This window comes from Perca fluviatilis, chromosome 16, assembly GCF_010015445.1.
Source record: "Perca fluviatilis chromosome 16, GENO_Pfluv_1.0, whole genome shotgun sequence".
Classification (NCBI taxonomy): Eukaryota; Metazoa; Chordata; class Actinopteri; order Perciformes; family Percidae; genus Perca; species Perca fluviatilis.
Window position 1 is genome coordinate 31,355,825 of NC_053127.1, and position 12,390 is coordinate 31,368,214.

The 12,390-nt window shown below is 43.9% G+C and overlaps 1 protein-coding gene across 3 annotated transcripts in view; it reads right to left on the bottom strand.

The window, feature by feature from the left end:
- Positions 1-2,004: 2,004 nt before the first annotated feature.
- Positions 2,005-12,390, bottom strand: part of riox2 (ribosomal oxygenase 2) — a 13,178-nt gene continuing 2,792 nt past the window's right edge. For 2 of the 3 annotated variants that reach the window (XM_039778404.1, XM_039778402.1), the window contains 9 exons: positions 10,579-11,031; positions 9,735-9,854; positions 7,192-7,320; positions 6,973-7,076; positions 6,655-6,757; positions 4,978-5,143; positions 4,632-4,720; positions 4,438-4,548; positions 2,132-2,284 (listed from right to left, as the gene is read on the bottom strand). In XM_039778404.1, the coding sequence (XP_039634338.1) occupies positions 2,132-2,284; positions 4,438-4,548; positions 4,632-4,720; positions 4,978-5,143; positions 6,655-6,757; positions 6,973-7,076; positions 7,192-7,320; positions 9,735-9,854; positions 10,579-11,025 (1,422 nt within the window). In that variant the 5' untranslated portion in view covers positions 11,026-11,031. Of the gene's footprint in view, positions 2,285-4,437; positions 4,549-4,631; positions 4,721-4,977; positions 5,144-6,654; positions 6,758-6,972; positions 7,077-7,191; positions 7,321-9,734; positions 9,855-10,578; positions 11,032-12,390 lie in introns of all 3 variants that reach the window. The other variant, XM_039778403.1, reaches the window with a different exon arrangement.

Genomic DNA, 12,390 nt, shown 5'->3' on the forward strand with positions numbered 1-12,390 from the left:
ACTATATTCTTCTTAACATGTCAACATTACCTGAGGCAAAAAATCTAATTTCTTTGAAGAAGGCTGAATTTGCTTATGGCCTCAAACAAGTCAGTCCTTCGTCCTACGTTTGTAATTAAGTGTTTGTCCTTCGATGTACTTTTTAGCCTAAATCACTGATTTGTATGCGTTTTATTTTATTTTTCTTATTTTATTTTTATTACCCTGTGGCTAATGCGCTATGTACAGCACTTTGGTCAGCGCAAGCTGTTTTTTAAATGTGCTATAGAAATAAACTTTACTTACTTAGTTACAGTCAAGAAGTTACAGAAACCCACAAAGCTTCCATCTGCCATCATCTTCTTGACCTGCAAGACATAACCAATTACTAACCACCAATATCAGTTATTTGTATGCCTCCCAAATATGAAATCATTTTGAAATTAAATACATACCTTCCTTGATCTCCCAGCAATATCAGCATTGGTGGATGGTGCAGTCAAATGTTCCATGTGGTAATAAACTGCTGTGAAGTGGCCAGGGTTCTGCAGATGTCTATGCTTTCCTCCAGGTTTTACCGAGGTTTGCAGGGCCCGGTTCACATGTGGAAGCCAGCGTGTCCCACTGACACGACCTGGTACATCGACACGCACCCCCAACTCCTCTCCAAGTGCTCCTGGTTCTCTCATAGACTTGCTGCTCAAGCGGTATGTCTTCCAAACCATGTTGAGGAGATTGTAGACATGATCCACCATGGAACTTTGCCTTTGCACAGATAGCATTACCAGCTCCAGTCTACAATTAAACATGCATTGATTAGGCTACTACCCTAGCTTTATTCTGGAGGTTCACATGTAACCTACTTATGTGGCATGCAATTAAATGGGACAATACATGGGACAATTATGTCTTGTATTCACTGGACGAAAACACCAGATGCCTGAACAGTTTCTTCCCCCTGTCATCATCACACCTCACAGCTGAATCATTTTGGCACCTTAAGTGATTATTTAAATTAATAAAGATTCACAGTAAAGCCAGCTAAATAAGTTAGTGATGGGTCTAAACATAATTTGAATTAAAACATACCTTGAGCATGTGCATGTTTCACGTCGATGTGGCCAATCAAAATATTCCTTGGTTTCCCTTCGGTTAGGATCCTCGCGTATATGATTTTGCATTCCTTTGTTGAAACGTCTGCGTCCCCATCGATCATAATTGATATATAGGCCTAGGGAGCATCCTTGATCTTAGCGTAAGTATTCCCCTTCAGAGTATCCGCAATGACTCCAACGGATTGTGCGCACGCTGTATTGTTTGTTGTATGTTTCGTTAAGTTTTAAGCCATTCTTCCTTTGAAGGTCGAGCTGCCTTTTGAATTTGGTGAAGGGCAGTTCCTCCTTTGCAACGAAGTAGGCCGTGTTCAATTTCAACATCGTCTCTGCCTCATCTGCGCTCTGATTTACAGCCTCTTGTCTTCTAAAAGCAACCAGCAGTGGCATTTCTTATTTTATTTATTGACATGTCACGACATACTCTAAGATTGTGTTTAACTAGTGTATTGTGTTTAAACTGCGAAGTGCCTGCACTGTCGGCAAACTTTGTTTTCCCCGCAGTTCTGGGGGTTCGTCTCCTTACAGTACCTCAACTCTGAATCATCATCCGACTGTTACACCGTAGACTCTGGCACTAGCACACTAGCCGCAGGTCGGAAGAACGAGTCAATAGTTAATAGTGCTCATCGTTCAGACGCACGTGGCAGGTTGTGATATCAGTCTCCTTCCCACAGACATTTACGCGCGCTCAATTACCTCTAGGACCCTCCCCCTCCATACATTAGCCACTTACAGTGGCCATTCCCTACCCTTCTCACACTCATTGGCCTGCCACAGATTCATTGACGCGCCCCTTCCACGTTTAACACACACTCTCAAATTTTGGTCGCAGTCTGGAGCCCTGAGTAAAAGATCTGAATAATTCTTCCACCACTGGTATTGCTACGGTGACAATAAGTTACATCTGCACTGCTGGAGGTGTGGCAGCTTTATTCAGGAGGAGCCAGAAAAAAACAAAACACAACAAAACAAAGAGACATAAGTAGTATACACAAATATCAACTGATGTGGGTTTCATATTTTGACGTAGTGGTGTGCTATAGCACAACCAGCAGGCTCTCGCTCCAGAGAGCCAGGAGCAGACTGAGTTTGGCCTCCGGTGTGGGCAGCTGGAGCTGGGCCACAGCCAGCGTCTCTGCCTGCTGGAGCTGCCTCAGGGCCTGGAGGTGGGACACGGGGAACTGCAGACCCTGCGCAGACAAACACACCCGGGGACATTCTCAACCAAACATCACATACATTAAGGACCAAACCTTGGTACTGATGCACAGAGTGTTTCAGATGTTTGTTCATGTCCACTTCTATGAGCTGCTGTGACCACATGTCACGGGGCGGAAGTTGATTTTAATTAAGCATGCTTTTACTTGGATTTGCTGTGTTTTTACTAATTGCTGTGTTTTTATCTTTTATATTGCATGTTTTTATTTTGAAACGTGTGGTGTGTGTTTTTAATGTTGGTTTTACTTCCACCAGTGAACATTGTAGTAATCAGGGTAAAGGCACCTGGGAGCCAGAGAATGGATTAACTGGGTTTTTTTTTAGGTATAAAAAGGACAGAACAGCAACAGAAGAGGGAACACGCAGCGAAGAAGCACATGATGGAGGACACTGAGGGTGAAGAAGCACAAGAGACCAACAGGAGAACATGAAGGAGGACATGGAGAGAATGAGAGCACCACAGATGGAGTGGAACAAACAGAGGAGCAGACAGAGAGGAGTGGACGGAGAGACACAGAGAGAGAGCCACAGAGGAGGCCTGAGAGCTACACCGTAAACTCAAACAGTGGGAGAAGGTAAAACTTCTCCCTCCCGCGTAAGTCTCTTTTTAAGACCGGTGGTTGTTGAGTGTATTGAGTGTGGTGGCACTTTAAAGGACGTTTGACTGGCCTAGAGTTTTACGCCCGAGGAGAGGAGCCGAACGACAAAGAAGCTGGTTGCCAGCGGAGACCTGTGGACATTTTAATCCCTCACTCCTGTTCTGTTGGACCATTTTTAGCTTGATTTTAGTTGGTTGTGTTTTAGTTTTTAAATTATTTTTAAGGAGGAATTTTTATTGTTTTTGAATAAATTGTTACTCAACTGGTTTTTACTCCCTGTTTTAAAACACGCTGGTTTTAACTGCTCTCCCCCGGTACAAAGGACCTGTTTTAATCTTTATTCTTAAATCGGAATCTCTGTAAGAGGTCCTAGGCCTCACCCAAAACCTAGGTGGCGTTGTCGGCCCCGTCTTTAATTTATATTTTATCCATGCACGCGCCCCTTCTTACACACACACACACACACACACACACACACACACACACACACACACACACACACACACACACACACACACACACACACACACACACACACACACACACACACACACACACACACACACACACACACACACACACACACACACACACACACACACACACACACACACACACACACACACTCTCCTTCCATGTTTATAGCCGTGCAATGGCTCACATACCCCAAACTCAGAAGGGCTGAAAAAGGTGACACATCATATCTTATTTCACCAGTAAATTCCAGTTAAACGACAAAAACAGCCACTGGATGGGAAAAGGGCATTTTACAACAACTTTGAATGCAGCACAAGGCTGGCGAGGCAAATTTCAAGTGAATGCAACATCCGTGTTGTTTTTCAGACAACGGCAGCTATAGACTGTTGTTGGAATCCTCTCCAGTGAAATACAGACACACTTTTACACCGTTTAGCTGTCAGCATTTTAACCGTGTTTACTAACGCTAGGCTAACGTTACCTGCTGTCGAGTGTAGTGTTAACTAGCGTCCCGTGCGGCGATGTTTTAGTTCCCTCTAACGTCCGTTTTCGGAGCATCAGAGAGAAGCGGAGGCATTTAAGTGGCCCCTAAATGAGACACTGAAATCCGAGTTGCTATTCGGTCCGGTAGATAACGGTCGGTAAGGCATCGGTGTGCCGTATTAGCACCAGGTATCGGACCCCCCACACACCAAAATAAAAACTCTTCGCATCTACACGATTCACGTGGATGACATTTTCCCATTCAAAACGGCGATTTTCGCCAAAAAGCGACAAGTTTGCAGGTACGCATATACCAGACTAACCAGTAATTATCGCAATTATGACCAATACACACGCCCATAGTATTTCTCTCTATGCTTTCTGACTTTCCTACGTGCAGCTCTAATGAAGAAGTTCACGTAGTATGAAGAAATACAGTAGGTTTAGTCTATATCCATGGTCAGACAGCAGCATGTCATGTGGTGTTTTCATTGTGCCAGCCTTATCCTTTAAAAAGAGTGAAGAAGGGAAATTACAAGCACCTCAGCAGCGAGTCGGCAGCTTACCCTGGAGATATCCTGCTCCTCCTCTTCATCACAACTCTCACCCATCATGTGGCTCTCCCTCGGGTTCCTCAAAGAATGCAAGACAAATACTACTAGCTCTGTGGCCTCGTCCTGAAAAACACACACACACACAAGTGAGCATGTCAGTAAATTCAACCTTTCCTGTCAGGATATGTGAGCAGTGATGGACTTACTGTTCTCTCTTGGCTGGGCTCCACGGTTATCACCATATGGTCTTTAAACCTCAAACACACCACATCCTCCAAGGCAGGAATCCTCCCAGCTGCCACACACACACACACACACACACACACACACACACACACACACACACACACACACACACACACACACACACACACACACACACACACACACACACACACACACACACACACACACACACACACACACACACACACACACACACACACACACACACACACACACACAATGGCAGAGTGAATTATATTATTGTGCACATAGTACATGTGTAGATTGCACGTTTGAACACATACATACAACCCCAGACCAGCTTACATGGTGTTAGCAGCTCCTGTTGGATGTACGGTGGCAGTCTGTTGCTGATGAAGTCCCTCTTCATGTGAGTGGAGCGGACGTCCTGCATCCCTGTTTCCATTTCATCAGCCAGAGACCTGAGGCCAGCAGCCAGCTGCCTGCTGACGTCCAGGCCTTCACCGTTACCCTGAACACAGCCGACAGACCCAGACAGAGCCTGTGTAAGTGCTTGTTGCTGAAAGCTTTCCATCAGTTTAAGGTAGAGGCGTGCAGATGTTTACTGCTGGAGAGGGGGACATGTGTGCCGACCAACTGAAGTCATACAAACGGCTGTTTGCACAATACTATGACAAATTGACTCCCAAAGTCACGACATGCTGCCTGATCTGCATAAACATGACCTCAGCTGCTCCCCTCCACCAACCTCCATGTGAGTGGGTTAGTTTGGAGCCAGGAAATAACCCAATACTAGTCCAAAACATGAACGAGCTTCCCACTTAACAGCATTGGGACAGCGTTTTCACGACTCATCGTCGTTTTTGTGGTGACATGAAAACAGAAAGCATGTCTTGCCCATGCTGGTAGAACACAGCAAGAATACAAGCAGCCCCTCATCAAAACAAGGCTGTGTGGTGTCTTTGGCTACCTTCACACTGCAAGCCTCAGTGCTCAATTCTCAATTATTTTTCTGTTTGCATAATTTTTTAATGTGGCCTATGTCATATTTCAATGTCACAGTCCTGAACCGACCCGACTGCACATCATAACAATTACAAAGACGCCACACGCAGCAGGAGCAAGCCGCCGTACAGCCGAAGTCAGCGTTTTACAGTTTCATTTATAAGTAGATGTACAGTTAGCGGAAAGCCAGCGAATTCGTGATTAAATAACGAGAGCGAGGATGATAAGAAAGGGAGCCACATCTTTAATGACGCCTTTATGGGGAGCAATGGCTGCTGCTGCTGCTGTACGCTGGTGTGTGGGGACGCGGAGTCGGAGCCAGGACTGGTGGGTTGAAACAGATTCTGTCCAAAATTTCAAGGGCTACTTTTATCTACATCTGTCAGCGCCCTCTCCACAAGACCGTTAGAGCAAGACACTCCGTTCAGGCGACCCATCTCCATGAGAACGTGCGTAGAGAGTTTGGTTTTATTGGCTGGCAACTGGGCCAGGTGTGTGAGTAAAGTGCTGTCAAATTTGCTTGAATTCTGAAATTCTGACTGTTTAGACTGAGGTCGCGTTGCAAACAATCTGATCTGTATCTGATTTAGCACCACATAGGAATGTGGCTAAATTCCCAATTGAAAAAGATCAGGTTCCATGGGATTTGTGCGGTTCGCACTGTTATTGTGGGCGAATAAATCAGATTAGAGCCACTTTTGCCTGCAGTGTGAACGAAGCCTTTCAGTCCTCAATTCTGATTACAGCCCCGAGTGATTATCAGTGAAGTGAAAACTTATTGTATTGCCATTTGTCACGAAATGTCACAAATGTACACACATGTGAATAAACATCAATTTCTTGGATTAAGTTGTTCTTCATTTCCATATATTAAAACATCAGTCAATCAATTTGAGAGTGAAAGCATCTGCCACGCATCTGCATCTGTCGCGAACAGGGGCAGACGGCACACTATCGTCACACACACTCTTTTAGCTAAAAAGCTATAAAAGTAGCATTTTTCATCCAAACTTGTACCAGTAAGAATCTTCTGGGCATGCCATCTCTCAGGCTGACTTCAGTCTTGCTGCGGTCACACAGTAAGCTGGGAAATATGTCCAACAGCAAATCCCCCCACGCCCTGAGGTAAGGACAGGGAGAGAGGATCACAGAACGTGGAATTTCTACAATTCTACAAATAGCATAGTAGTAATAATATATGTGTAGCCTAATCTTTATCTGCGACTGTGAGTTTCAACAGAATGAATAGACAAGCGTTGAAGTTTCCAACCATTAGATACAGCCCTAGTCGGCACGGTGATAAAGTGAAAGCTGTACAGAAGAGGAGTCCCATACATTCTCTGGTAAGTGCTGAGAGTCAAGTGGGTGGAGTGGTCCACTCCTGCTGGGGTGTTGGCTTGATGGATGGTTCCCCTGGGAAAGTACAGAAGATCTCCCGCCTGTGGAGGGAGAAGCCGACTCACTTGTACGGAGAACACAGAACTCTATTTTCTAAAGCAACAACGTATTTCTACATGATTTGTGCATGAATGTACATTGGTTTTGGTGCTGTACCTTCAGTAGAATATCATGGGTCGGGCTGCCGATCCTCTCCTCGGACTCCACGCTGTACTCCGCTGCCAGAGGAACCGTAGGATTGTAGAGAAGCCAACGTTTCTGTCCCTCCAGCTGCAGGATGAATACCTGGGCAAAGAGCACCCCCGTTAGCATCAGAAGAAGAAGAAGACATAGGGAAGAGGACAAGGGGAAATTACATTGTTACACATTACACACAGGCCCGAAATACACTCAAACACACGTGCACGGACCTTAAACATGCATTAATGGAGAGATGTCTAGAGTGAGGGGGGCTGTCCATGAACGGGCACCCCGAGCAGTTGGGGGTTCAGTGCCTTGCTCAAGGGCATCTCGGCAGTGCCAAGGAGCTGAACTGGCACCTCTGCAGCTACCAGTCCACACTCTACTTGGTCCTGGGGCCGGGCGGTGTATCAATATATTTTCAAACGAGATATGGGATTAGACAACGCCGTTTGTATCGTTACACAATCCATTTCTTCTGTAAAGCCGTGCCTGTGTTTGTTTCTGTCCTCTCACTCTCTGTGCAGCCCCCGCCCCCACTTACACACAGGCGCTCGGTTGTAATTGTTATTAGCACAAGCAGCTGTATATTTTGTTAAGCATGGGAGGAAAACCTGTACATGTACCAATGTTACCGCTGGTAACTTGGTGGCGGTTGCCACGGCGAAAAACGCATTAGAACGGTAGGCCTCCTGGATGTAACCAACTTCACTTCTATGAGTAATAGTGGGAGAGAAGGCGCCTGCTGGACCCAGCCAGAGATGCGAACCACGGCACAGATTATCATAAACATTTAGCACAGTGACGAAACAGACATTTCATACACAAGACGAGTGTAACGCCCGAGACCTCCTGCCGACGCACATTCAACCCGCGCTGGACCGGTTCATAACGAATCAGCCGTCACTCGGAGTAGAGAATCCACTCTGCAGTGTAGTTCAGAGACTGATAAACCAGAGGACTGGACAGTAACAATCAGCTTCATGGTCAATGAAGGTTTGTCTATCATACACCTCTCTCTCTCTCTCTCTCTCTCTCTCTCTCTCTCTCTCTCTCTCTCTCTCTCTCTCTCTCTCTCTCTCTCTCTCTCTCTCTCTCTCTCTCTCTCTCTCTCTCTCTCTCTCTCTCTCTCATAGGGCGGTGCTGTATTGCCCGCTGTAGATTACTGAGTTAGGGTTAACGGGAGGTTATATAGTCGCGATGCAGGTTTTGCCACGACAAAAAATTATTAACTTACAATATAATAATACGTTACAGATGCATCGTTGCATTTCAAGTGTTGCATACGGTAACTTAGCCTACTTAGGACGTATCGTGAGCTAAACCTGGTATCACTGTCACTGGGTCACGAGCCAAAGCATTAAGAGATTGTTATAGTAACCAAAGTAATATTAACTTAGATTAATATAGCGCATTTCATAAAACCCACGGACGCTTTACACAGGTACAGGAGGACAAGGGAAAAGAAAATAGTAGGCCAACACAAACTGAAAAGAAATACAACCAGGCGCTAAATGGAAGGGGAGATAATTTAATGTTGGCTACTGACGTACAACCACATCGCGCATTGTAAAGTTATTTCATGAATGAAATAGACATATTACATACCTGAGGGCCAAAAATCGGGGAGGGCTTAGAATCATTTACTATCCCGTTATTGTCTCTATCTGTTAAAAGCCCGACCGAATTTGACTCGCTTTTTCGCCTGCCGTCTTTCACTCTCCCTTTTAGCTTTTAGTTGTTCTTCGTTTCATTTCCTTCTTTCCTGTGACGGTCCTACCCCAGTATCAGCCATAACTACAGCAGATAACTTCTAAAATAACATTAACATACAATCAGGCCTCTATAAAGAAATCTCCCGCTATCTTTTACCTGACTGGATGCACTAACACAGGCTATTCTGGTGTTACCCCAAAATCTCTGACCCATCAGAATGTGTTACTGTAGCGCCATCTACCTGCCGCAAATCATTTTGTGACTTTGGGGGAAAAAAATATATATATCTATATCTATATCTATATCTATATATATATATATATAAATAATAGTGTTCTTTTTCACTGTTGGTCTCATTTGCAGATCATTTATGAACATCGGATGAAGTTAGTTTCAGAAACATTTAAAAGTTACACAACAATAGTCACTTTCAAATAGGCTATTTATTTTAGATATTTTTTGTGTTGCAGCTGTATATTTTCAAACAGGGAAGGAAACCCTGTCTTTGCATTTTATTTTGATCCCAATCTGTTTTTTTTTTTTAAAAGTGCTTGTGACATCTCACATTTGGCTTCGGCTCTTTATTTAGCCCACTTTGTAAAATATACCATGATATCATATAATGATTTCTGGTCTATAACGCCCAGCCCTACTTTGTCCGTATGTGACAGCCTTGAACAGGCAACCGTCCGGTTCCCAAGCCAAGTCTCTACGGACTGGGCTACTACTGCCCCCAAAGGGCAACATGAAGGCAAAAATGGCCCGGCTGCTGAATGAGTCCAGTCATGGATTTGTTGTTGTACCTCGACATCATCGTAGTGAGCTGGAAGGCCCTGGGACTCCTGTGGTGTGATGTAGACGTTAGAGCCCACCAAGGCTCCAAAGAAACACTCCAGCTTCTCCTGGATCCTCCACAGCTCATCCTGACAACACACAGCAACAACCACATGAGAGCCGCTTCCCTCAGCTGTCTGATCGGAGAAACAAGCTTCAAGGAACGCAGTGGAAACGAGTCATCGATGGATGGACTAACAACAGCAGTAGCATCACCTGTACTAAAAGTATACGGTAGGGCTGCAACTGACGATTATTTTCATAGTCGATTAATCTGTTGATTTTTTTCTCGATTAATCGATAAGTTGTTTGGTGTCAAAAATGTCTGAAAATGGTGAAAAATGTGGATCCGTGTTTCCCAAAGCCACAACTCAAAGATATTCAGTTTACTGTCACAGAGGAGAGAAGAAACTAGAATATATTCACATTTAACAAGCTGCAATCAAAGATTTTTTACTTTTGTTTTAAAAGATTGCTCAAACCGACTAATCGATTATCAAAATAGCTGGCGATTAATTTAAGAGTTGACAACTAATCGATTAATCGTTGCAGCTCTAATACGGTCTGAAAAAGTCGAGGTTTTAAAACCACTAAAAAAAGTCATACCGTTCAACTCATACCGTTCCTGTGGTATGAGCTGTTTTCTTATGAGTCGTAGAAATCCCTCTCCCTGCCAGTGTGCAGTGTGTGTAATGATAAAATACATTGTGTTCCTAGAAAAAAAAACTGTTGTGTTTTACCCAGACATTTTAAAATAACTGCTGAAGGTTATCATGCCGTCAGAATCTCACACTGACCCATGCCTACTCTCACCTTGAACCTCTGCGGCTGGTGGAACTGGATGGTGGCCTTATTCTGAACAAAGTCCTTATTGAGAACGCTGTTCTTAACGTGCCCCTGCTTGTTCAGCACTTTCTTCTTGCCGTTGATGCAGCGCACCACGTTGACGTCCCTGCAGTATTCCAGATCCTGGGAGCACAGGCCCCGCAGGTCTGACAGCTGGAACAGAGACTGGTAGTAGGAGGCTGTGTGGGGATCAGACCTCTGCAGGTGGAGGGGTTTCTTCTCCCAGTACTCCCTGAAGAACTGCTCTGTCCCCATGGGCTGGATGAGGCTCTGGAACAGGCTGCCTGGGCTGCTGAAGCACAGAGGGGACGGAGTGTCGCCGGGCTCTGGCCTGCTCTGTTTAGGAGGGAGCTGCTCAGCATCAGCATCGCTGCCCCGTCTCTTTACACTCTTTGCTTTGCTTTTCTTTGGCATTTTCACCTGAAAAAGGAACAGATTAAAAAAAGATAAGAGTGAGAAGCTGAACTGAAATCAGGCTGAAAAGCAGAGGTACTGGAGAAATTAGTTGTTGTTACTTGGGCTGCAACTAACAATTAGTTTCATTGTTGATTAGCCTGTTGATTATTTTGGCAATAAATGGATTAGTTGTGTATTAAATGTCAGAAAATGGTGAAAAATGACGATCAGTGTTTTAGGGCTGCTCGATTATGGAAAAAAACATAATCCTGATTATTTAGATGAAACATGGTAATCACAATTATTTAACACGATACCTCAATGACTTTTGGACAGAGGTTTGTAATTATGAGTAATTAAAAGTTAAAAACATATGTTAAACTGTGAAATTCCCCCTCAATACTTTTCCCATTTGAACATTCAGGACACAAGACAAAATAAGCGTTGACTTGCAAAACGTAATGTTCAAAATAATCGTCTTTCTCCACTATTTTGTATTTGTGATCATTAGGAGCCGACATCGTAATCACAATTAAAATTTTGATTGATTGCACAGCCCTACAATGTTTCCCAAAGCCCAAGCTGACGTCCTCAAATGTCTTGTTTTGTCCACAGCTCAAAGATATTCAGTTGACTGTCACAGAGGAGAGAAGAATCTAGAACATGTTCACATTTAACAAGCTGCAGTCAGAGAATTTAGATGTGTTTTCACTACAGCAGGGGATATCCAGCTCAACAAAAGAGCACAACATCTTTCTTGCATTTTTATCTTCCTCCTCAACTCTCACGAATATAAGACCCACCTTGACCTTTATCAACCATTCTAGGGCTGCAACTAACATTTATTTTGAGCAATATATAAATATAAAAATGTCAGAAAATGGTGAAAAATGTCGATCAGTGTTTCCCATAGCCCCAGATGAGCCCCAGATGACGTCCTGAAATTACTGTCACAGAGGAGTGAAGAAACTAGAAAATATTCACATTTAAAAAGGCTAGAATCAGAGAAGTTTTGCTTATTTTCACAAAAAAATAACTCAAATTCAAAATCAAAATAGTTGGTGAATATTTTTATAGTTAACAACCAACCAATCTATTAAATGATTAATCGTTGCAACTCTAAACCATTCAATAGGACAAAATAACACTTGGATAAACACTGGAAAAAACGATTAATCACTAAAAAAAAAAAAATTCCCTTTTATAAAGACACACAGTGTGCTGATCATTTATTTCTCTCAGTCCCTGGACAGGTCATCTGACGCTACATGGTTCTTGCCTGGAATTTGTTTGACTTCAATATTAAGGTGACACAGCTGCAACACAAGGCTCCACACTTGAGCGATGGCACATCAGGACTTGGCAAGAAAAGCTAATGGATTG